The sequence below is a fragment of the Podarcis raffonei genome, chromosome Z (genome assembly GCF_027172205.1).
Source record: "Podarcis raffonei isolate rPodRaf1 chromosome Z, rPodRaf1.pri, whole genome shotgun sequence".
NCBI lineage: Eukaryota > Metazoa > Chordata > Lepidosauria > Squamata > Lacertidae > Podarcis > Podarcis raffonei.
The window spans coordinates 10,066,127-10,092,410 of record NC_070621.1 but is presented as its reverse complement, the minus strand read 5'-3'; the positions used below and the strand labels follow the sequence as shown (position 1 = coordinate 10,092,410).

General features: G+C 47.3%; 2 protein-coding genes across 2 annotated transcripts; both read left to right on the top strand.

The window, feature by feature from the left end:
- The first annotated feature begins 13,218 nt into the window (after positions 1 to 13,218).
- On the top strand, positions 13,219 to 14,779 carry LOC128406656 (P2Y purinoceptor 2-like). Its single transcript, XM_053374204.1, has one exon. It carries the CDS (start codon positions 13,547 to 13,549, stop codon positions 14,474 to 14,476), a length of 930 nt encoding a protein of 309 aa, XP_053230179.1. The 5' UTR covers positions 13,219 to 13,546; the 3' UTR covers positions 14,477 to 14,779.
- An 8,418-nt stretch (positions 14,780 to 23,197) lies between these two features.
- On the top strand, positions 23,198 to 25,686 carry LOC128406796 (P2Y purinoceptor 2-like). The gene has a single exon (XM_053374490.1). It carries the CDS (start codon positions 23,568 to 23,570, stop codon positions 24,525 to 24,527), a length of 960 nt encoding a protein of 319 aa, XP_053230465.1. The 5' UTR covers positions 23,198 to 23,567; the 3' UTR covers positions 24,528 to 25,686.
- Positions 25,687 to 26,284: the final 598 nt, after the last annotated feature.

Genomic DNA, 26,284 nt, shown 5'->3' with positions numbered 1-26,284 from the left:
TGATGGCCTCAGGATGGATATACACAATCCTGCTTTCAATACCATTTGCAAAAGTTTTTGGACAGACAGGCTTCTGTGCTTCTCATTGGTGCATGTTCTGCAACTTCCTGCTGAAACCTGTAACTTTTTATACTACAAATGTTCCCAAGGGGCGGGGTGTCACACCTTTGCTGCACTATAGCACAAGATGGCAATAATGTGGTGACATTGGGGAAGTCTTGCAGAACAACTAACAAAGCAGAATGATGTGTGGATGTTCCAGTATAAATCCACCACTAATGTACTATTATGTCCATGGTATATTGCTGGGGGGGGGGGGACCAGGGACCACCAACCTAGAAGGGATCTCCTTTGGCCAACCCAGATTTTCAGTGCTTTTCCCTGCAATGTTTGTAAATGCTAATAGTCTGATGAAAGGGGTGAAATCATTAAGCTAGTGTGACAGAGAGCTTTAATTGCACAAATCTAAATTAAACTGTATGCACTTGAATCCCTCCTGAAAAATACTGGTAATTTTACTCTAATGCAAAACAGTCCACCACCACTGAGTCAAAAGGTTGGCAAGAAAAATGAAATCCAGAATCACCAGGCTCTGAATGTTGCAAGTTGGCTAAATGATCTCAAGGAGGGGAAGGGCCATAGCTCAGAAGCAGAGCACCCACTTTGCATGCAGAAGGTCCCAGGTTCAGTCCCTGGTGTCTCCAGACAGAGCTAGGAGAGGCCCTCATCTGAAACCCTAGAAGCCCTCAGTGCAGAGCAGAGCTTTTCAGACAGTAGATCAAGACCACCAGGTGGGTTGCAAGGCCATCTCAGGTGGGTCAAGGCAAAGCTCTTGCTGCCATGTCTGACTCCAGGTAAGCCTGACCAAACCAAAGCAACACTCCATGCACTGCTTGAGCTAGAAAACATTCTTCTGACGAGACACACATTTTATTAATTTCCATGGATGCTACAAAGTGGCAGGAGAAAGGCAAGAGCCCTCTTCAATAGAGAATACTGTATAGTCTTCCTTATCACCTTCCTGTAGCTATGCTTGTAGTGAGGGAGCTCTCTGTGGAGCAGGGACAAGTCTGTTTGCTTTCTAGTCTGTTTCTATGGCTTTCTAGACTTCTCCCAGTATGGAAGTATGCTGGGGACTAGAATGCAGAAGTGTCCACTGCAGTGGGCAGCTGGGCAGTTGTGCAGCACCTACCATCATGAGTCTTAAAGAAAACCCACTGGGTTTCAATAGCTTCTCAGCCTTTTGGATAAGAACAAGTGTAAAAATCATTGGCTTTCATTTGTGTAAGCTGCCTTGAGTCTAGGGGAAATGTGGGATATGAATACTACTACTACTACTACTACTACTACTACTACAACGCTATGTTGAGAGGGAAGCTCTGACCTACTCCTTGTACAGTGGTACCTCGGGTTAAGAACTTAATTCGTTCCAGAGGTCCGTTCTTAACCTGAAACTGTTCTTAACCTGAGGTACCACTTTAGCTAATGGGGCCTCCTGCTGCCACCACACCACCGCCACCCGATTTCTGTTCTCATCCTGAAGCAAAGTTCTTAACCCAAGGTACTGTTTCTGGGTTAGCGGAGTCTGTAACCTGAAGCGTCTGTAACCCGAGGTACCATTGTACTGCTAAATGAAGCTGTGTATCATCATATGCCTCTAACTTCTGTTTGCCCTTTGGTCTCTAAACACAGGTCCAAGAGGTTTTCCTTTTGCCCTCCCACTTTCCCCAGGAAAACCCTTGGTTTACTGCTGAATCAGAGTGAAAGTCGACCGGGTTTCCTGCTGATTTATGTTTGTTCCGTTTCATCAGGAAACAGTGGGTATTTCTGGGGAAAGCGGTGGGGCAAAAGATAAACATCTCAGACCTGTGACTAGGAATCAAGGGACAAACAGAAATGAGCCCTCAGTTGATGGGCAGCAACAGCAGAAGGCCCCTGCCGTCATGCCCACAGGGTTGCCACACATCCAGAATTTCCCAGACATATCTGGAATACTGCAGTCAGAAGCAGTGTCCAGGCAGAAATCGCTAAACTGCCTGGGAAAATCCAGGTGTATGGCAACCCATGTCAGCGGTGTAGTTTTTGGCTCAAAAACTCAAAAAACACAAAACCTTTTTTTAAAAAAAATTGCCAAAAAAGCTCAACAACTTTTCTGGCGGATTTTCAGAGTTTGAAATATGGCAACCCTAGTCATGCCTTATCTGTGAATTTCCTGATATGTTTGCCGGGGCTCCAGTCTCCAGGTTTTCCTGGCCCCCTCCAGGTGTAGGGCTTGAATCTCCAAGTGGGTAAGAGTACCTCTTATATTAGTAATACAGTGGTACCTCGGGTTAAGAACTTAATTTGTTCTGGAGGTCCATTCTTAACCTGAAACTGTTCTTTACCTGAGGTACCACTTTAGCTAATGGCGCCTCCCGCTGCTGCCACGCCATCATCATGTGATTTCTGTTCTCATCCTGAAGCAAAGTTCTTAACCCGAGGTACTATTTCTGGGTTTAACGGAGTTTGTAACCTGAAGCGTCTGTAACCTGAGATACCACTGTAGTAATAGTAATACTTAAGACTACGCACAAAGCTAACAAGCTTCCTCTTGCAGGAGCTGGCTACTGGTTACATACCCCAACATTCCTCAGATGAAAATAGGGATATTTCTCACTCTCCCCACAACTGACCTCCTCAGCCTACCATTTTTGCATGTGTCCTCCTATCTGAAGAAGGGCAATCACCACCACTACTACACCAACAGGACACAGCACACACACACAGGCGCTCCATCGTCCTGATAAACCCCTTAATCCCAGTTTTGTTTTGTTTTATTCTTTGGAAGATTTACAAAAAGGAAAACACACAGCAATAAATAAATTCTAGAATGGGGCAAGATTAAAAGTGGATGCACAAAGCATTTATTATTTTTATTTTTAATCAATACTCCTTGCCCTCTGCTCTGCCTTTCTCCCTGCCCAGGAAGCTCTGCCCTCTTACTGCCCCTCTGAGCCAGAGCATCACGCAGGGCTGGTGATTGACAGTGGCCGCCTCTCATCCAGGCAAGCAGCGTGGAGAGGACGGGGTGGGGGAGGGCATAGCCCCAGGCACATGATTTTTGAGGGGGTGCAAATCAGGTGTCCCCCAGTGGTGTAGGGAGCTCCAGTGGCACCCGTGGTGCATGCTGGCACGCACACGCCACACCATGCAGGCGGGACATGCCAGGGTAGGGCGTGCTGGGCTTGGCCGCCAGAGCTGCGTCCCTCACTGGCACACTCCACCTGCAGGGGGGCTGAGGGGGACGTGGCCTGCATGCGCTGATCCCACGCTGCCCACAAAAGCAGCACGGGGCTTGGGAGCCAGTGTGGTGTAGTGGTTAGGAGCGGTAGTCTCGTAATCTGGTGAACCGGGTTCGCTTCCCTGCTCCTCCACATGCAGCTGCTGGGTGACCTTGGGCTAGTCACACTTCTCTGAAGTCTCTCAGCCTCACTCACCTCGCAGAGTGTTTGTTGTGGGGGAGGAAGGGAAAGGGGAATGTTAGCCGCTTTGAGACTCCTTAAAAAGGTAAAGGGACCCCTGACCATTAGGTCCAGTCATGACCGACTCTGGGGTTGGGGCGCTCATCTCGCTTTATTGGCCGAGGGAGCAGGCGTACAGCTCGGTCCGGGTCATGTGGCCAGCATGACTAAGCCGCTTCTGGTGAACCAGAGCAGCGCACGGAAATGCCGTTTACCTTCCCTATTTATCTACTTGCACTTTGACGTGCTTTCAAACTGCTAGGTTGGCAGGAGCAGGGACCGAGCAACGGGAGCTCACCCCATCGCAGGGATTCGTACCGCCAACCTACTGATTGGCAAGCCCTAGGCTCAGTGGTTTGAACCCACAGCGCCACCCACATCCCTTGGGGTAGTGATAAAGCGGAATATCAAATCCAAACTCTTCTTCTAAAATAAAATAAAATAAAATAGCAGCCCAGGGCTGACACCCAAGCCGCCACATTCCCATAGTTGTCAACTTTCAGATTTGAAAATAAGGGATCAGCAGCCTCACCTGTCCCGGGGACGGTCTATGGGATATCTAACAATCCGGGATAGCAGCGGGAAGCAGTGGGAAATGGCACTGAAATAAGGGAATTTCCTGCAAAAAAAGGTAAGGTTGACAGCTATGCACATCCCTCCCAGGCACCCTTCAGGTGGAGCACAGCTGAGGGGGAGGCGGAGGGTGGAGGACGCCCAGGAGAAACGTGCTGGCTTGGGCACACTGCAGGCCCATTGCTGCTTACAGGGGCCAGTGTGCGCTGGTTGTGTCCTTCTCAGCTAACCTCTGGAGGCTGGGGGGGGGGGAGGCAGCAGCTTGGTGCACTGTGAGCCCAGCCCTGGGCCACGGTGATTTGGGAGTGGTGCGCTAGGCTCTGGGGCACCTGGGCTTGAGCTCTGGTGTACTGCCTCAAAAGGTAAGTGCTGCCGGGGTGCCCCTCCCTTCTGCCCCCTAGCTACACTACTGGAGCCCCCCCCCCCCACAGGGATCCCTGCCCTGTCTGCCATTGTGGGGCTCTGGGCTCCAGAGCCCGGCCTGGTCTTGCCGCCACAGTGTTGTGGGAATGCACCTGTGATGGCCTGGGAATCCGATTCAGAGGCCGAACCGGAGGAACCCCAGCCTGCACAGGAGTCCCCGCCTCCAGGGCCGGCTGAGCTGGGGCAGGGCCTTGGATCTGAAGCACCTGCACCTGTGCCGGATCCTCAAGAGCAGGCACCAGGTGAATCCTCTCTGGCTCCGGAGGTGATTGAAGACACAGTGCCTACAGGTGCGCCTCTCCCAGCCCTGTCAGGGGAAGGTGAGTCTTCCCCTGGGTCCAGTAACCCTTCAGCCTCTCCTGAGCTGCAGAGGCTCAGGGCAGAGAGGCGAAGGGAACTGGTTTCTCCCAGGAGGAGTGCTCGCCTTAAGGCCAGGAGAGGCGGGTCTCCTGGGGGCCGGGACCGCACCTGTCCTCAGAGAAGATAAAGGTGAGTCAGCCCAGTCCCAGGTTGCAGGAGCAACGTCGTTGAAGAGCTGTTTCGGCCAGCCTCCAGTCCTGTTCCTCCGGAGTTCCTGTCCTTGTCCAGTTCCTCGCTTTGGTCCTCGCTTCGCCCGTGGAGGACAGTCTACCAACCCTCGACCCAGGACCCTGACCTCGCCTCCCGGTAACCTTCCCCCCTGGGACTAGCACAGCACCCATTGGCTGGCTGAGCTCCCCCCTGTGCAAGTGGGTGAGCGGGTGGTGTGGCACAGCACAGCCCTGTGAACCCTCTTTTCCCTGTGCCCGCTCTGCAGTGGCGGCAAGACTTCATCATCATCATTTTTTATTTGTATGCTGCCTTTCCACAGTTAAAAACAATGCTCAAGGCGGTTTACAACACGACAAGATTTACATAACTACAAAAGTCATAAACAATAAATAAACCACGTAAAAAAATACATACACAACCAAATGGAAAACAACTTCCACATACCGTATTTTTCGCTCTATAAGACGCACTTCCCCCCTCCTAAGAAGTAAGGGGAAATGTCTGTGCATCTTATGGCGTGAATGCAGGCGGGAGGCTCTGCTCAGAGCTCCCTTTAAAGAGCCGCATGGAGCGTGTGTGTGGGTCTTCGGGGCTTTTCCCCGAGGAGGGAGAAGGGGTGCCCTTTTCCCTCCTCGGGGAAAAGCCCCCAAGAGCCGCACACACGCTCTGCACGCTCTTTAAAGGGAGTGCAGCTCTTGGGGGAGCCTTAGCCGCGGGCAGCCTCTCACAGGCAGGGAGATGAAGGCTCCCCTTCCCCGGGAGAGGCTGTGCATGGCCAAGCAAGAAGCCAGGACAGCCAGAGGGATCGCTGCGCTGCGATCCCGCTAGCTGTCCTGGCTTCTGGGATTCAGTATATTTTTTATTGTTTTCCTCTTCCAAAAACTAGGTGCATCTTATGGTCTGGTGCGTCTTATAGAGCGAAAAATACAGTAAATCAAAATCTAAAATTAAGAATACAGCATTAATATCACAGTTTAAAATGACATAGGTAAAAAATAACAGCAATTTAAACAAAAAAACAAAGAAAACGGAGCCCTCTCTGCGCAGCAGCAGCAGCGGCAGTGGCAGCAGTCCTTTACAGAGCCCATGAGGCCCCGCCCTGGGCCAGGTGGTGAGTGGCAGGACTGGGGCCCTCAGGCGCTGAGCAGGGGAATCCTCCTGGGTGGTAGCAGCCACAGCAGCAGATCTTATAGGCCTGTCAGGCCCCACCCTGGGCCAGGTGGTAGTGGTAGGACTTGGGCTGGTATGGGGGGGTTTACCCTCTGGGCCCAGCCCCTGGTCCTGTCTGGTGCATGTGCGTACATGTGCACCCTGGGCACCAGCAAAGGACGCAATGCTGCTGCTCTCATCCTCTTCACCCCCTATCCAGCAGTCACTATGAGCGATTTCATTAGATCAATGGGAAAAACTTTGGAAATCAGATATTAATTTCACCTCATATACAGTGGTACCTCAGGTTACATACGATTCAGGTATCATACGCTTCAGGTTACAGACTCCACTAACCCAGAAATATTACCTCGGGTTAAGAACTTTGCTTCAGGATGAGAACAGAAATCGTGCGGCGGCAGCGCAGTGGCAGCAGGAGGCCCCATTAGCTAAAGTGGTGCTTCAGGTTAAGAACAGTTTCAGGTTAAAAACGGACCTCTGGAACGAATTAAGTACTTAACCAGAGGTGCCACTGTATTACTATCAAAGAAAATATTATGAAGATGTTTTACAGGTGGTACTTAACCCCTGTAAAACTGGCTAAAATTTATAAACTTAACATCGAATCTGTGTTGGAGATGTAAGGTATCAGAGGAATCCTTATATCATGTCTGGTGGAGATGTGATAAAATTAAATTTTGGGGAAGAAATATACATGAGGAACTGAATTTTTTTTTAAAAAACAACAATTGGTAAGAAGCTGGAAACATTCCTTTTAGGAATTATAACAAATGACATCCCCAAAGACATGAAGAGAATCTTTTCATATGCAACAGCCGCCGCAAGGTTATTGATTGCAAAAAACTGGAAATCGGAAGTACCAAAGATTAGCAACATAATTTTTTTGAAATGACTGAATTAGCGAAAATGACGGCAACAATTAGAATGCAATCTAATCAAAATCTCAAACAGGAATGGAAATGTGTAGAAGAATACATGACCAAAAGATGCTCCAACAAGAATTTATTGCTGGAGGAGACTCTTGAGAGTCCCATGGACTGCAAGAAGATCAAACCTCTCCATTCTGAAGGAAATCAGCCCTGAGTGCTCACTGGAAGGACAGATCCTGAAGCTGAGGCTCCAATACTTTGGCCACCTCAGGAGAAGAGGAGACTCCCTGGAAAAGACCCTGATGTTGGGAAAGATGGAGGGCACAAGGAGAAGGGGATGACAGAGGACGAGATGGTGGGACAGTGTCCTTGAAGCTACAAACATGAGTCTGAACAAACTGCGGGAGGCAGTGGAAGACAGGAGTGCCTGGCGTGCTCTGGTCCATGGGGTCACGAAGAGTCGGACACGACTAAACGACTAAACAACAAAAATAGACTGATTTCACTAGGTTGAGTTAAGTTAAGCAGATATATAATATTGAATGTTTAATTATTAAGATACGAAATTACAATCTCAATAATAAAGTTACAAAACAATAACAAGGAAGTCAGTCATGGGTTGAGGGAAGACACAGGGCAAGAAATAAGAAATGGATAAGCGTTGGTACATAATGAAATGTGAAAATGTGAATTTACGAATATAATGCATATGTATCAATATGTAAAGATTTCATATATGTATCACAACATTAATAATAAATAATAGCTGCCCAGTAGAAGAGGCCAGTGGCAGCCATGGAGAGGCAGCAGGGGTCTCCCTTGCAGCAGCCACAGCCACCTTCATCATTGCTTGGGACAAGCACCAGCTCATCCTCCTTTCTGAGCTTTGCGCTGGCAGGGCTGGCGGAGGGAACAGGGGTGTTCCAGGCTCAAATCAGAAGCTGGGGTGGCTTTTGTAATTCCTAGGACTGTCCCTGGAAAATCAGGGTACTTGTGGGAGGCTATGAGATTATAGAATATACATGCTGGCTCAGTCGTGTAGGTATATGATATATGGTATATTGTACACCAAACTTACTTACTTATTCACTTGTTTACTTAATTTGGGGTTCAGGGAATATTCACTTTGATTCTCATTTAAGTTTTTTTTTACAAGTTTACTGCCATCTTCCTGATCCTTTGGCCAAAGTTGGCAGGTAGCTTATATGGCATTTGAATGAATGTTCAAGAAAAGGCCAAAGTTTCCAGGGAGGTTCAATGATGTTGCCTCAAGCAATTGTTATCCAACAATTTCCAGGGCATTTTTACATCTGTTACTTTATTGCAAAAAGTCTGATTTCAGGCAAGTGGGTTTTGCAAAAGGTGCCAAATCAGCTTTAATTGTGCAAGCTAAATGTGGTGGGATGCGCTTAGGACCATAGAATCACAGAATTGTAAGGGAATCCCAAGGGCAATGAAAGAATCACAGCTAAAGCATCCCTGACAGATGGCTGTCCAATCTCTGTTTAAAAACTTCCAGTGAAGGAGAGTCCACTTTTTTGAATCTCAGGTGAAAATACCAGTGGTCTGACTAAGTTGCATTTTGAAGTTTTGTGCAAAGAAGGAACTTGAAACTAGTAGCCAACTACAGCATCATTCCAGCAGGGCTCTTCTTGATGTTCTTTTTTTGCTTTTTTCCATAATAATTTTCCATTTTTCATATTCACATTTTGTTACATAATTCCATATCCTAATACATTGCTCTAACAGAGCATCGACCTCCTTCCCTCCCTCTTTCTGACTTCCATAAATCTTACTAAATTCTTAGCATTCCTATAATCACTTTTACCTTTCTTCAATATTTCACCTTATTTTTGGTAAGTCAGTTCCTTATATATTTACACCCTTTTGCTTTTTTTCAGCCGTTCCTCCCGGATGAACCACTCAGGCTTTTCTCAGCCGCTGGTTTACCCACCGCGGAGGGACCGGTACAAAGACTGGAGGAAGCCAGGCAGAATCCTCAGGAAGGTATAAGGACTCCACTTGAGGGCCACAAGGGCAGAGCAATTGACTGCAAGGAACACAAGAACATTTTCATGCCGTTCATGACCACGAATACCTTCCATCTTCCAGCAACCAAGTCAGGAGCATCCCATGGACAAGATGGACTTTTTGGAGCTCCCCTCCAACTTTTCCTTCTTGTGGCTCATTGTGCTTGATTGTTCCCAAGCAGCTGAGCCTAAAAGAGGAAATGAAAATGAGAGACAAACCCGCTGATCGCATGAGCAAATGGTGGCAGAAGTGAGACAGGATTATTTCTGCTGCTATTGCAAACAATAGCCTACCAGCTCCATCATTTGTCTGAATATTGTCCGCCCTTCCTTCTGCTGCCACTGGTCTGGTGCACTCTGTATCTAAAACAGAGTACAATATAAGAATTCAGCATCAGTCCACCCGCATTTGGGTTCCAGGTTTGAGGGCTAGATTGAGGAACTGTTGGCAAATGTAAAGGACAAACGACATTTGGAAGGACCTGCGAGAAAATGTGGCAGGGCAGGGCCCTTCCAGACAGCCTTTTCATTGTACACCCATGATTATTTGTTCTCATAATGCTAGTGGAGTGGCCGTATGCAAATCTGCTTTCAATGCTGTCTGCCACCTGTGAAAAGTTCTGGGGTGGCCACATGGCTTCATTTTTCATCTGTGCATGTCCCATAACTTCCTTCTGAAATCCCAGAACTTTTCATGCTCACAAATGTTCTGGTTCTGTTGCTCTATAGTCCCCACCCTGCTCTGGACAACCAAAATATGGTGCCATTGGGAGCGCATCTCAGAACAAACTAAGGCAGAAATATACCCATCACTAATGCACTTTTTGTGTGTCAAGAACACGTTACAGAATACACTTGCAATAAAACCCAGGTTTAGAGGGGCCCATAGAATGCTGCTCTTCAGGGTCCCAGTGACTCCATTACACTCCCCTACTCACCTCTCTGCTCCACTCCCCATCCTTCAATAATCGGTTTCCTGTGTCCACCAAACACACTCCATCCTTGCTGAGGGTTTTTTTGGGGTTCCCCCATTAGGGTCCCTCTCCCCAAAAGATGCTTGTACTTCTGCAGACTTTGAGTTCTCCCAAGGCTGCTGATACCTCCCTCCTGTGTTTGGGTGGTGCTGTTTCAGCTACATAAGGAAAGGCACACATACACTAAACACTAGAAAGAGTAGGAAGGATTCCAAGCTGAAAGTGGCAGTGTGGTTGCAGAGACGATGTGAATCAAAATATGAACCAGTACAGACTTAGCACTTTGACATTTCTCATATGAAAGCTTAAAAGTGAGAAAGGAAGTCTTCTTGTCACCCTATGAAGGAGAATGCATTTATTGTACAGTAAACTTTCACTGGACAGGTGGAACCTTACGCTACAATAAACCTGCTAGTGATTATGGCAGACAATCCCTGGTTGTTTTAGCTTGCAACGGGTGAGGGATCTGAAATTTCTGACTTGTGAAGGCTGATAATGAGGAATTTGTGCATGCATACTTGAGCGGGGGGGGATGCACCCCTGCACACATAAATCTTGCCAATATTTTTAAAGGTCAACTCTTTATTTATTTAATAAATTAAGTACTTCGTACTTAAGTACTGCACAGCTCATGTCAGGACTGGAACCCACAATGGATCTCCAGCTAAGAACTGGAAGTATGTTGGGGCCAAGAATTAAATTGTGCACCCTCACTAAGCTCTGGTTGATTGAGGGGAGGCGGAGATTCGTCTAGGAGTCTTCTTTGCAGCAATAGGCCAAAGGCTTCAGGTGACTGCCCCTAAGTAGAAGATCTGCTCCCCCCCCCAGCTACAGAGAGCTCACTCTCCTTTCTTGTGAAAACTTCAAAGAATATGATCTGAGTCCACCCCCCCAATAATGATTGCAATCTACTAACCATCTACCGACTTTCAAAGTACTTGCATTCCCAGGTAATCAGCCAAACAGATAGCTTGTTGAACACCTGATTGACCACCACCCAAGGCTCACCAGGAGCTCAGTGTTTCACTTTAACCCATAGGTGGAAAGCTTTTTCAGCCCAGGGGCTAATCTCCTTCCAGGCAATCTTCCAAGGGCCACATGCCAGGCAAAAGCAGGTGGAGCGGTTAATGTATATTTTCCCTCCATACAGTAGGCCGGTTTCCACTCTCTCACACAAACACACACCCCTATCCTCAATCTAGACAAGCAAGAGGGTTCAAAGACACATTCCAGTCAAACAGAAACATTCAGGGGGCAAAATAGGAGCAGCAAGGGGCGTGGCCTGGAGAGAGTGCTGAGGGCCAGATAGAAAGCCCTGGAGGGACACGTGTAGCCCCCAGTCCTAAGGTTTCCCCAAACTGGCTTAACCCATTCTCATACCTACTTGCATAAGCAGCAGGCTTGGCTCAGCTCACAGGAAAAGTCTTCCAGGTCACTTTGTTCTTAATTTAATTTTTTATCAATTTAAACCATACAAAGTACAAAGAAGCATGACAAGACCAGCCACCAGTAAAGAGAAGCATAGAAATAAAGTGCTGAGTCAATGAGGAATATTTATACAAGGCCACTGTAGGAATACTTTGGATTATTAACTAAGCTTAATTGTATAAGAAATATCCCCTCCACTGTGGGGCATGGTTCGCATGCTTCACAACGCAAAACAGGGTGAGAACTGTGTGCTGCCGAGTTTGCCCTGTTAGGACAAATGGGGCAGTGCCCTATATTTCATCTACCCTCAGCTTGCTCTTGGCTAGCTGTCGCCTGCCTGCCTGCCTATTTAAAACCTGTCTGGGGCAGACAATGCCTATCAGCTTCCTCCTCCTTAGTGCTGCCCCTGTAGAACTGGAGAGACACTGTGGTGAAGTGGTTAGAGCAGGGGTCAGCAAACTTTTTCAGCAGGGGGCCGGTCCACTGTCCCTCAGACCTTGTGGGGGGCTGGACTATATTGGGGGGGGGGAGTGAACGAATTCCTATGCCCCACAAATAACCCAGAGATGCATTTTAAATAAAAGGACACATTCTACTCATGTAAAAACACGCTGATTTCTGGACTGTCCGCGGACCAGATTTAGAAGGCGATTGGGCCGCATCTGGCCCCCGGGCCTTAGGTTGCCTACCCAGGGGTTAGAGTGTCAGGCTGGGAGCTGGGGGAGACCAGGGTTCAAATCCCCCCCACAGCCATGAAGCTCACTGGGTGGCCTTGGGCCAGTCACTGCCTCCCGGTCTAACCTGTCTCCCAGGGTTGTTGTGGTGGTTACACAAGGAGGGGGAGAGTCACATATGCCACCTTGAGCTCCTTGGAGAAAAGCATGGAATATTAGTGCAATAAGTAAGTAAATGAGTGAACTCAGCAGGAAGGAGGATAAGAACAAATGAGTTGACTTTGCCACTCATTATCTCCGGCGCCACCAGGGATCCCTTTCTCCTGCCCTACCAATTCCAGTGGGTACCACCATCTTTGCTGGTACTTGGCACTTCAACCTCTCCATCTGCACTGGGGTAGCTCAGCTGGTGGAATACGAGACTCTTAATCTCAGGGTCATTGGTTTGGGCGCTATGTTGGGCAAAAGTTTCCTGCATTGCGGGGATTGGACTAGAATGACCCTTGTGGTCCCTTCCAGTTTTTCAGCACTACAATTCTATGATTCTATGCATCGGGACCTGAGCGATTGAGAAGTGTGGGTGCACAGGGGAATGGTTGTAATCAAGTGCAATTTTGACACTGTGCAACGTCATTAGTAATCACAGGTAGGGATGGAGGAGAAATTCAACTCAGGTGACATTTTAGGATGGCAGGTGTTTTCAGCGCTGTACATTTAAAACAGTATCACATCGTTGCCAACAGTCATGGCTTCCCTGCCAAAAGGATTATGGGAACTGTAATTTGTTCAGAATGCTGAGAGTTCTTAGGAAACCCCCTACTCCCCATGCAGAGCTACCATTCCCATAATGTTTTAAGAGTCAATCCTTTTCCTCAGGAAACTGGCAATTGCAGCTCTGTGAAGGGGAATAGGGGGTCCCCTAAAAACTCTACAGTCCCCAGGACTCTTTGGGGGGAGCCATGAATATTTAAAGTGGTATGGTGATGCTTTAAATGTACGTATAATGCAGATGGGGCCTTAGATGGATTCAGCCCCATGCTTTTAAAGTTCAGTGTTAAACTCTCTGAAATAAAAACAAAAACCGAAAGACTTGAAGTGTCAGTGCCAGATTTCTGTGCAAGAGAAGCAACACAAGTTTCAGTCTTTCTTTTGGGTGTGAAACTGACTCAGAAGAAGCCCTGAGAAAAATAGGAAATGGGCAGGGGAGAAGGGCCCCACCTCGGCCACACTTTCAGAGCTGTGACAGAAGGGCACTGCTAGCAGCCGACTTCACCTACCACAAGCAAATCATCATTCCTCCTGCTTGCCAACTCTGTATTCTGAACTGGAACGTGTACGGACAACTCTACTTAGGCCACCTGTCTCCTTCACCGAATGAACACCAGCAACGTGACACAATGCCAGCCAGAGGGGATCCACTTTGCCCTCCCAGTAATTTTGGGCATCGTCTCAGTGGGCGGGTTGGTCTTCAACAGCATCAGCCTCTGGATCTTCTGGTTTGCCATCAAGCGCTGGAATTCTGGCATCATGCTTCAGTTCAACCTGGCCTTGGTAGACATCATTGTCCTTCCGGTCATGCCATTGATGGTGGCCTATTTCAGCTTGGGAAACCACTGGCCCTTTAGGCAGTTTGTCTGCCAGCTTCAAGTTTTCCTGCTCAGCACCCACCTGTATGGAAGCATCTTCTTCCTCATGCTCATCAGCATCCACAGGTACCAAGCCATTGTCCACTACAACGCCAAGACCCTCTGGAGGAAGAAGTCTGCCTTGAAAAAGCTGGTCATGGTCTTCTGGGCTTTCCTCTTCCTGCAGGGACTTCCACTCTTCTTCTTCCTCAAGACTTCAGTCATCGGCAACTCGGTCAAGTGCCTGAGCATCTACCAGTCAGAGCTGACCTATCTCTACCTAGCCTATGGCATCTTCCTGGGGATCTTCTGCTTCCTCATTCCCTTTGGCATCTCTCTGGTGTCCTACGTGATGCTGTGGGCCTACATTGCTAAAATCAGTCAAGCCAATCTCCGAGGCCAGGTAATGAAGACTAAGTCGAAGCAGATGATCACCATTGCCCTGGTCATCTTTGCCACCTGCTTCACACCCCTCCACATCTGTGGGTCCATGGCTTCCATTGTGAGATATTATGGCGTGTCCTGCAAGGTTCTGTACCACATAGAAGTCACCTATTACATTTCTTTGGTCTTCAGCATGGTCAACTGTTGCTTAGATCCCTTCATCTACAACTTTGCCAACGAGAAATTTCACAGGCTCTTTTCCAATTCCCTAAGAGGATTATTGGTGTCCAAGTGAGAAAATGTCCTTCGGAAAAGGAAAGGTAAAAGATAAAACACTATGGGGTTGTAAGTAATGTTGGACATTGTCAGGTGCAGGGATGCTGACAGGATCTGAGCCACATAAACTGTATGTGGATTGTGCCAGCAATCTATTGACAATAACTGCTGCTTATATACGTAAGTTAATTCTGCCTAACCTACCTCACAGGGCTGTTGCAAATATGACGGTGGGGAGGAGAATGTACACAACTATGAGCATCTGTGGGGAAAAGCAAGTTACAAAGATATACCACCATTCACAGATCATGAAAAGGAAAATAAACACGAACAAAGCCAGAAAAGCAGCTTAAATGCAACATGTGATATTTACAGCAAACTACCAGACCCCCAAATCGCCTGATAAATAACCACAAGCAAAGCACTTTCACAATTTTGGGGACTGAATTTACCAACTCTCAGCCTAGCCTACCTCGCAGGGCTGCTGTGACCATAAAAAGTGGGGAGGGTAAGACAGGATCCACAGCCCTGAGTTCCTGGGAGGAAAAGCAAGGCACAAACATGCAGCAAGCAACACATCCTCTAAGTGTGTGCAGTTTTGGATCTCTTAGCAAAACACAAACACACACACACACACCAGCCTTGATAAACAAAAAATATATCCCTGTGTTAAAGCATAGTTGATAGGGATCTTAACTTGCTGCAGCTGCATAGTGTTTTATGGTTTTATGGTTGTATTTGTTGCCTTTTAGGTTGTTGGGTTTTTTTATCTGTATATAGACATTTATTGAAATATGTGGAAATTTAAAGCTGCACATCTGCTGCCATTGAGGCCGAACTAAATAAAATCAGAGGATACAAATAACCAAAGGAAAAGGAACAGAAATCAGCTTTCAATGTGAAATTCTTAATAATATGCACACTCAGACTCATGAGAGTTTCTGTTTCTGAGTTGGAGGGTAAAGAGACTTAGGGGAGTGGGGAATATTGCATTAGTCTTCCTTACAATGCTAGCTCCTCTCTCGTGTTTTCTAATACTCCTTTCACACTGTGGTACCCGTTGCATTAGACCAATATGCTGACATGTCATGCTAAATTTCATTCACACCAATGAACATCGGTGGTCAACATTGCTGCTCCCCCACCCTGTCTGCTCGGGCTTCCTTCTGTTCCCCTGTGACTCTCCCATGAAAATGGCAGGAAAGAACTGGTAAGCTGCCCCAAATTTCCTCACTTTACTTCTGAGTTTTCTGTTTTAAGAGGGCTGCATAGAGATACTTTCTGCAATCAGATAACATAGACGTGAGCACTAAACATGAACTACAGTCCATTTGCTTCCCAGAAATGGCTTTTACATTGCGTGAAAGCTCAAATATAATGTGAAAATTAAGATAGGGAAATGGAATAAACTGCCACATGAATGTGACCTCCAGTTTTAACCACAGGTATATTTTCTTTAAAAAGTGAGGCATCAGCAGCATACCTATTAAGTTTTAAGACTTGCCAGGTGGTTGGCAAATAAGCAGAATGCTCTTCACGTTCATGGCTCCTGGCTGCTTGATTCATTGTGCACAGTTAAGAGGAAACAGCAGGCTCTGGAGCACTGTTTGACTATCTCCTATATTGGCAAATATTGTGAAAGGGGGAAGCAGAACATCTTTATCTTTACTCAGTAGGGTACATAGAGAAACCAGTTTGCAATCTGGTTGTACAGAAGGAGAGGGAAAGGGAAACAGCAGTCCACTTCCCACAAAGAAATCCCACTTTGGTTTGCAGACCCGGCTCTGTTACGGGGCCAAGTCTGCAACACACTCTACATACAGCTTCCCTTGTACAGTACTTGATCCAGAAGCTGCATTTGGTGCAGAATGCTGCAGCACAGTTGCTGTCAGAATGTGACCTGCTTCTGTCTGCCTATAACATCTCTGCTCAGACACCTGCAACAGTTGCTCACTTGCTACTGGGCCAAGTTCAGCTGTTATTATTCGTGTGAGAAGCCATTAACAGCCTGGGGTCAGTTTATTTGTGGGATTCACCTTACACCACTCGAAAGCTTCGATCTGCAGAACGGGTACTATTACAGGTGCCACATACTGTAATAGCCATTGTGCACTTCTAAGGAATTCTTCTTTCAGTGTAGCAGCACTTACACTTTGGAACTCCCTGCCTGTTGGTATTAGACACGCATTTTCACTGTTCTCTTTTCAGTGCTTGCTTAAAACAATGTTATTTAAGCAAGCAAGCAAGCCTACCCAGACGCATAGAGGATGAGCTGACATGTTTTAGTCTCTTTTTAGTTTAATGCTGATCTTAATTGTTTTTAAAAGGTTTCTAATTACCTGTTTTTAAATATATTTTGTTGATAATTTTAATTTTAGTTTTTTCCTGTAAACCGTCTTAGAGGTTTTATTACAATCAAGCTGTGTATAAATGTTGTGAAATAAACACACACAAACACACACAGATTCATTTCGACCCAGTTAGTAACTGGCTTTGATTTGACCTCTGGCTTAACTTTTCGTTATGACCATGCCTTTTCAGGTAACTATTCATCATATGGGTGTTAGGGGAGGGGTAGTACCTCTGGTGGGGGAACGGTCATTTTCCATCTGGGCTAGTTTGTCCACCTTTGGTCAATACCCTGCACACAGCTCTCACCTGTAGCATCCTGACAGGCAGGATAGTAGACTAGAAGGGTCTTCCTTGGGATGATTCAGCAGGGCTCTGATTATTGCTCTTGTTCCAAAAAAGAGTATTTTTTAAAAAATTCAGTAGTTCCTGTCCCACCCCAACCCTGGATGAATCACCCCAGTTTTTGTCAGCCACCACTGGCACTGTGGGTTAAACCACAGAGCCTAGGACTTGCCAATCAGAAGGTCGGCAGTTCGAATCCCCGCGACGGGGTGAGCTCCTGTTGCTCAGTTCCAGCTCCTGCCAACCTAGCAGTGCAAGTCAAAGTGCAAGTAGATAAATAGGTACCACTCTGGTGGGAAGGTAAACGGCGTTTCCGTGCACTGCTCTGGTTCGCCAGAAACGGCTTAGTCATGCTGGCCACATGACCCAGAAGCTGTACGCCGGCTCCCTCGGCCTATAGAGCGAGATGAGCGCCACAACCCCAGAGTCGGCCACTACTGGACCTAATGGTCAGGGGTCCCTTTACCTTTTACTGGCTTACCTAGGATGGCAAGAGAGAGGGACAAAGACCAGAGGCGGCCAGGCCAAATCCTAAGGGAGGTGCAAAGGCCCCACTCGTCCCCAGACATGAAGCAATGGACCCCAAGGACCCCAATGCGCACCAAGGAAGCATCCATGCTCATCATGCCCACAGGTACCTCCCTCCTTGCAGGAGCCTCATGTAAGCATCATGGGCTGCTGGCATTCTGCCTCAACCTTATTTTCCTGTGACTGACGATGCTTGATTGTTCTCAAGAAACCAAGCCCAGTAGAGGAAATAACGGTGAGAAATTTCTAGGGCTGTGGCTTGTCAAACCACAGGAAAGCTACCGTGGGACCCATTTATTTCTGCAAATAGCATTCTGGCAGGTCTACTCCTTCCCAAAACCAGGGAAGCTTCTACCTGGCTTAGAGAAGGAGGCATGATGTCCATGTGCACAATGCCAGGATATCGCAATGTCACATGTGCAACAACACCCCCACCAAATGCCCTCACAAGCTGGCACCTCTGGTCCTAACTGTTCCCCTGCAAAAAAATAAAAAAACAAAAAAAATTCACTGCAGCTTGCTATGTCTCTTCTGCCATTAAGATGTGGTATTATGCATGCTTACTCAGCAGCAAGCCTCACTGAGCACAACAGAACTTGCTTCTAACTAAACAAGTCAGGTTGGGCTGAACACCACTTAGTTATTACATTGTCACAGGACTCTTTTGGGGTTTTTTCATTGTCACAGCCCTGGCTTTTTAAAATGCTGTTTTTGCAGAACACTTGGGAAGCCCTGGATATGTGTTTTTTTAATTTACAAACACTAAATCTTGTTGATCAGCTCTTCAGATGGAATGGTGGGGAACGGGTGGCCCCCCCAGATGTTGACTGCTGGGAGCTGGAGGACAACATCAAGAGGACAGCTGTTTCCCCAGTCCTGTTTTAAGGCCATTAGATTTGCTTCACAGTCACACCAGTTTGTGACTTACTGGTCCAGATCACAAGCAATGGCACAAGCCCTTATCTTGCAAGTTCCTTCTGCTCCTTTCTCTATGCATGAATGGAGGAAATTAGAAGGTTCTGCTTCTGGGTTGCACCAAACCGATACTTCTTGCATTTTGATGCAATGGGAAACAATGGTTTATCGCAGGGGTGGGGGACATTTTTCAATCCAGGGGTGTCACATTCCCTTCTGAACAGCAGCGGTGGGCTGGGCCAGAGGCAAAAGCAGCCCCCCAAACTTCCCTTAAAGGTAAAGGGACCCCTGACCGTTAGGTCCAGTCGTGGCCGACTCTGGGGTTGCGGCACTCATCTCGCTTTATTGACCGAGGGAGCCGGCGTACAGCTTCCGGGTCGTGTTGCCAGCATGTCAAAGCCACTTCTGGCAAACCAGAGGAGCGCATGGAAATGCCGTTTACCTTCCCACCAAAGTGGTACCTATTTATCTACTTGCACTTTGACGTGCTTTCAAACTGCTAGGTTTGCGGGAGCAGGGACCGAGCAACGGGAGCTCACCCCCTCATGAGGATTTGAACCGCCGACCTTCTGATCGGCAAGTCCTAGGCTCTGTGGTTTAACCCACAGCGCCACCCACGTCCCTCAACCTTCCCTTAGGCACAGATAATTAGATAGAGGTCTGAAAGCAAAAAGCGAAGATCTACCGTAATTCCAATATGGGGAATATTTTGCCCTCTAGTTGTTGCTGAACTACAACCTGCATCAGCCCTGACCATTGGCTGTGCTTGCTGGGGCTGATGGGAGTTGTGGTTCAGAAACATCCATAGGGCCAAAGGCTGCCCACTTCCATGCAAGTTGCCAATAAGCCAGTTTTGTTTTGGCTCATAGGTGGGCATGGATTTCAGGAAGTACATACCCCTATTTGATTTCCTGCTTCTGTTCTGGCTTGCAGGAGAATATGTCACAGAGGAAATGGATTTTGGAAATAGGGAACCCGGGTGGTCATAATTAGGGAACTGAAATCAGTGTTGTGTGTGGGCAATATTTGAGTCTGGACTCAATGCCTTACAGGGAGCAGCAAGGAGACTCTCTACGGTAATATGTGTTGCTTTGTGTACTTCAAAATGTGGCAAGCCAGCTCTGCTGCATTGTGAGTGGGGGGGGGGGCTTCTTCTTGTTATGCTAAGTGGGGCCCCTGGGCATCTGACCTAAAATTCAGTCCTGATGGCGCCACTGACTGCAATGGAGTTAAAGAAACACATGTATACAGTCTTGTACCAAACATGTCTCACACACATCTGTTCCTTCTCTTTCTCCCTATCCTCAGCAGGGGGGAAAATAGCAGCACTGTAGATGAAATATACTCGGAGTCGAGTGTAAATTTCATGCTCTTTATTCAGCTCGTAGTAGCAATGAATGAAACTTTCCCCAAAACGTCTAGCTATATATACATTAATTACACAATGGGCCCCGTGTGATTGGCTAATTCCGGGCTGCTCCTGTAGGCCAATCAGGTTGCGGATTCACTTCCTCCAGAAGCCTGATTGGCTGCTCCTGCAGGCCAATCAGGTCGCTGATTCACTTCCACCTGGAGCTGGATTGGGTGGCTCCTGTGGACCAATTAGACTGCTGCATTCTGGATCCTATTGTTCTAGGATTCAGCTCAATACATAACAGTAGAGAACTAGGGAAATGTGTTAGGCAGTCTGTCACTATTTTGCAATGGGATTGAATATCACCAAATTAAGGATTGCAAAATTGAAGCTGATACATATGACACAAACACAGAGACACACAGACAGACAGACAGACAGACACACACACACACACCGTATACTTAAAGCACATGGCTTCCCCCCAAGAATCCTGGGTACTGTAATTTACTCCACATTGAGCGACAATTCCCAGCGCCTGTAACAAACTACAGTTCTCAGGCTTCTTTGGTGAAAGTAATGTGTTTTAAATTTGTGTTGCATGTGATTTAAATGTATGGTGTGGTCCACAATAGCTTTTACTACACTGTTTTAAAAGTAAAGTCTTCCTTTCTCTGTTTAATTAAACACAACATTGGACAAAAGAATGTATATACTAGTGCAGTTGGCCTTTAACACAAGAGCATTTTATAAATACATTGCAACCAGCCATGCTCCCCACCTCCTATTGTCTTCTGATTTCCTGTAGGAGCTGCAGATTATGCCACACTGAGTTACAATTCCCAGCACCTGTAACAACCTGCAGTTCCCAAGCTTCTTTAAGAGAAGCCATGTGCAAGGCCAGTATACCCCCTAAATCCCAGCTGCTGGTGTCAGACATTAAAGGGTTCTTTGTGCATTAGGAGTGTCCCGGGGCACCAGGCCTGCTTGGAAAGAGGATGCTGGGGGAAATCCATGCATTGCAGTGGGTTGGACTAATGACCTTTGGGTTCCCTTCCAACTCTGAAATTCTATGACTCCATGTGCTTCAAAGGTACAGAGTAATGTGACCTAGGGTCTACATATAGTCACTCCTCTCTAGTCTCTGTCCACACAAGCAAGAGGCATGATCACAGTTGAAGGACACATCCCAATGAAGCAAAAATACTCAAGGAGGGTGCAAGGTAGGGCCAGTGAGAGGTGCGGTCTTCCGTGGAGGAAGGGTGGGATGTAACTAGTGTTTATGTGTGTATTCTTTTTAAAGAAAGCAGAAAACTAGCCAATGGGAAACCATAATGTGGTATGGGCAGACGGGGAGTAAGAATGCTCTTGTTGCCTCAACCCCCAATCCTTTAAGGTTTGTTTAATGTTATTTATAGTAGAATAAAACACCTTTTTAGAAATAGGAAGAAAAGAAAAGAAAACCAACCTTTTGTCTTTGGGAGTGTATTTACATCATTCAAGACACCAGTGTCCATGTGTCATAGACTGGCTAGACTCAGAGGAATGGTGGGAGAAAACAGCTGGGGAACCCCCAAGAGAAAAAGGCTCAGAGCCCATGGATTGGTGGTGGACTGATGATGAGTGGTTAGAGGGGGAGCCTGGGAGGAGGTGGTGTCGGAAGCTGAAGGGTCTGTAGCAGAGAGAAGTCCCGAATCAGAAGCGGAGGAGGAAGCTGGAGAGGAGGGAGGCCAAGAGGCAGAGATGAGTCAGGCTGGTGAAGAAGCCAGGAGGGTCTCCCCCTCCTGCTGCAACAAGCTCTCTTCCCACCTTGATCTCCCAGGACTGGGAAAGGTATGAGGCAAGAGGAGCAGGTGCCTCATAGGTGTAGTCTCAGGTTGTTTGGGAAGGACTGGGAGGACGAGGAGACTTAGCCATGGGAAGGCAGGGTCCTTTTGTCTCCACAACTGCCTCACAGGGGCAAGACCTATCGTGAAGAGTTGCCTTGTGGTGTAGTGGTTAAGAGCGGTGGACTCGTAATCTGGTGAACCGGGTTTGATTCCCTGCTCCTCCACCTGCAGCTGCTGGGTGACCTTGGGCTAGTCACATTTCTCTGAAGTCTCTCAGCCCCACTCACCTCACAGAGTGTTTGTTGTGGGGGAGGAAGGGAAAGGAGAATGTTAGCCGCTTTGAGACTCCTTAAGGGGAGTGATAAAGCGGGATATCAAATCCAAACTCGTCTGTGTTCATTAGGCCTGCCTCCCCTGAGAAGACTGTTTCTTTTAATAACGAGTTAACTTCACTTACTTTGTGTGATTTATTTCTGGCTGGCTCCCTGACGATGTGCCTCTTTTCAGACCTGGATGATGATGATGATGATGATGATGATGATGATGATAATAACAATAATAATAATAATAATAATAATATATTTATACCCCACCCATCTGGCTGGGTTTCCTCAGCCACTCTGGGCAGCTTCCAACAGCATATTAAAATACAATAGTCTATTAAACATTAAAAGCTTCCCTAAACAGGGCTGCCTTCAGATGGTCTTCTAAAAGACTGGTAGTTGTTTTTCTCTTTGACATCTGGTGGGAGGGCATTCCACAGGGTGGGTGCCACTACCAAGAAGGCCCTCTGCCTGGTTCCCTGTCACCTGGCTTCTCACAGTAAGGGAACCGCCAGAAGGCCCTCTGCACTGAACCTCTGTCCGGGCAGAACAATGGTTCATCATCATCATCATCATCATCATCATCATCCCACCCCTCACCCTAAAGCCTGAACCTTCTATAAGCCTCTATATGAAACTCACAAGCAGGACCTGAGCACAAGAGCCTTCTTTCCACCTGTGGTCTCTAGCAATCGGCAATTGGAAGCGCTGCCGCTTCTGGCTGTGCAGGCAGATCATAGCCTTCATGGCTAGTATGTTGCACATTTAGAGTCCATTGGGAGCTCTCACATGGCAAACCCACTCCCCCTCGAAATTAGAAAATGCACCGCAAAGTCTGGGATAACATTTGCTTTGACACAGCTTCATCTAGCCTCTGTGCAAACAAATGTGAATGCATGCTCCAAAAATGGCAATTGTCATCAAATCTGAGCTGTTGCGCACAGGTCCTGCTTTGCAGGCTTGGCATTGGGACATCTGGCTAGCCACTGTGAGAACAGGTTGTTGGGCTAGCTGGACCACTGGCCTGATCCAGCAGGGCTCTTCTTAGTTTTTCTGCACACAAATCAGGACGAATGCTCAATAAACAAGTGTTCTAATTGAAGTGCCCTAGTTTTAAAGACGCTCTCAGATTTCTCTAGCATTTGAAGGACCAGATAATTTCTGAGAACACCGCAAAGGTCATGAAATGAACAACAGGTTCCACCTTTTGGGGTTGTTTCCCGTTGTCTGAGGACATATTAGAAGACCTTAAAAGGAAATGTACCTTCACCTACAACATACAAAAGGGGGTGGGGGACACACAGCACAACACAACTACACAACAGAAAGGACACAGTTGAACCATATCTTCTAGGAAGTGGCAGGGAACTGAAAACCTGTCTTTTGTTTCTCCTCTTTTCTTCCTGGACGAGTAGTCGTGTGGACCTCTCTTCCAAAGCATCTGGAGCCACCTGCCTCCGTCACATAATGAACACCAGCAACGTGACACAATGCCAGCCAGAGGGGATCCACTTTGCCCTCCCAGTAATTTTGGGCATCGTCTCAGTGGGCGGGTTGGTCTTCAACAGCATCAGCCTCTGGATCTTCTGGTTTGCCATCAAGCGCTGGAATTCTGGTATCATGCTTCAGTTCAACCTGGCCTTGATAGACATCATTGTCCTTCCGGTCATGCCATTGATGGTGGCCTATTTCAGCTTGGGAAACCACTGGCCCTTTAGGCAGTTTGTCTGCCAGCTTCAAGTTTTCCTGCTCAGCACCCACCTGTATGGAAGCATCTTCTTCCTCATGCTCATCAGCATCCACAGGTACCAAGCCATTGTCCACTACAACGCCAAGACCCTCTGGAGGAAGAAGTCTGCCTTGAAAAAGCTGGTCTTGGTCTTCTGGGCTTTCCTCTTCCTGCAGGGGCTTCCACTCTTCTTCTTCCTCAAGACTTCAGTCATCGGCAACTCGGTCAAGTGCCTGAGCATCTACCGGTCAGAGCTGGCTTACCTCTATCTAACATACAGAATCTTCCTGGGTATCTTCTGCTTCCTCATTCCCTTTGGCATCTCTCTGGTGTCCTATGTGATGTTGGGAGCCTACATTGCTAAAATCAGTCAAGCCAATCTTCGAGGCAAGGTGATTAGGACCAAGTCCAAGCAGATGATCGCCATCACTCTGGTCATCTTTGGCATCTGTTTTACACCCCTCCACATCTGCCAGACAGTGGGTTTGATTGTGAGATATTACTGGACATCCTGTGGGCTTCGGTACCGTGTAGAAATAGCTTATTATGTCTCCTTAGTTTTCAGCATGGTCAGCTGTTGCTTGGATCCCTTCATCTACAACTTTTCCAATGAGAAATTTTACAAGTCTTTTTCTGTCTCCCTGCAAAGATTGTTCTTTGCCAAGTGTAAGAAAGAAGTCCCTCAGAGTAGAGATTAGACACCATGAGAAGGAATGTTCAGTCAAGCATCAAGGAAGGGCCGAGATCGAAGCAAGAATCTCTGGAGGGTGAATCCTCACATTTTGTTTCTTTGTGGAGCTCCAGTTTGGATTAGGAAAGAAATATCTGTCCATATTGAGGTACAACCACAAAAATATTTTTCTAGGTAATCTTTGTCCTGAGAAACAATCCTGCAATCTTCATTAATTTTGGCAAATGGTTGTTTGTTTGGTTTATTAAACCAGGTCCGTCTAATGGTCCATCTATTGCAGCTGCTCTCTGGAGTTTCAGATAGGAGCCTTTCCCAACCAATGTTGGGGATTGGACCAGGGAGCCTCTGCATGCAAAGCAGATGCTCTCTCCCACCTCTTCCCTTGCCCTACTCTTGCTTGCATAATGTGCTCTGCAGCGGCCCTACCTTACATTTTGCTTCTGCTAATTGTGCAGACAGGCTAACGACAGAAAATGTTTATTCAGCATTTTTTTTCTGCTTTGCAATATTTCTCTCCCCAAGCCCCAGCAGCCATGAAGGAATTGGACTTCACTGTACTCTTTGAATGGGCAGATGCATACTGTGCATGCGTGGACTTGCATGTCATACAAACATGTCTTTCTTGCTTGTGCATTGGGAATTACAGGGATATCTTGGAAAGCTACTGAATGCCCTGAGGCTCAGATGTCAAGGGAGGCATCTCAAGCGGGGCCAGTGCACCCATGAGGCAAGGTGAGGCAACTGCTTCAGGCGACACAATGTACAGGGGCAACAGATCTGACCTTCAAGGATACATAGCGGCCACAGCTGTGGTGTGCTACTTGGGGGCTGGGTGTACTGCCTCCTCGGCAGCCTTCTCCAGTGGCCTCTGATGGTCTTCTCCGCCCCACCCACCCAGAAGGAAATGGTGGGTCTGCCCTCTGAGGTCTCCTGGGCTCTGCATCTACCTGGCATGATTCTGAGTGGCCCCTTCCCCTACCCCCCTGACAACCGTTGATTCCACTTCAACCATCAGTTAAGGCTGATTTGATTCCACACACCTTGCCTTGTTCCTGATGTAGATCTTCACTCACCCCTTCTTCCCCGGGGGGGGGGGGATGCCATTTTGTGGTTTGCCTTAGGTGCCAAAATGCATTGGGCCAGCCCTGGTGAAAAGTATGTGAGGGGTGGAACCTGGAAGGCAAGGGGTGGAGCATGAGGTTGACAAGGGGAGCCCATGTTAACCAGGAAGCCATCCTGGAGGAACTCAATGTGATAAGGAACAAGGGAAATAAAGGGTTGTTACTCAGGAGCAAGATTCTTCCGAGAGTCTGATATGTTATGGATTGTGGAAGCCCAGTGATTGCATTTTAATCTGCTTTATTTTGGTTTTCTTTGCTCCAAAGAGAATATCATGGTTTTCTGTAACTTAAGCATATCTTTGTCTTAAAAGTCCTTCTTTCTGTTTTAGTAAACTTCAGAACTTGTTTCATAAACCTGTTGTAATGGCTTCTTGTTTTAACATCAACACACTAGGACACTATATACCCCACTACCTCGAGATGCCCTGGGCCTAGGGGAATTTGGAGGCTGGTAGAGAAGGGGCAGACTTGTGGGAATATTTGAGCCCCTTGCATGTTGGCAGCTGTGAACTTTAAAGGGGGCGAGCGGGCCAAGCAAAGGGGTGCACTCTGTGTTAGCCACAAATACCCTTCCCTTGTATGGCAGGGGACCCAATGCAGCTGGGAGGTGGCCAACACACACATCCTTAAAAAGGGGGGGGGG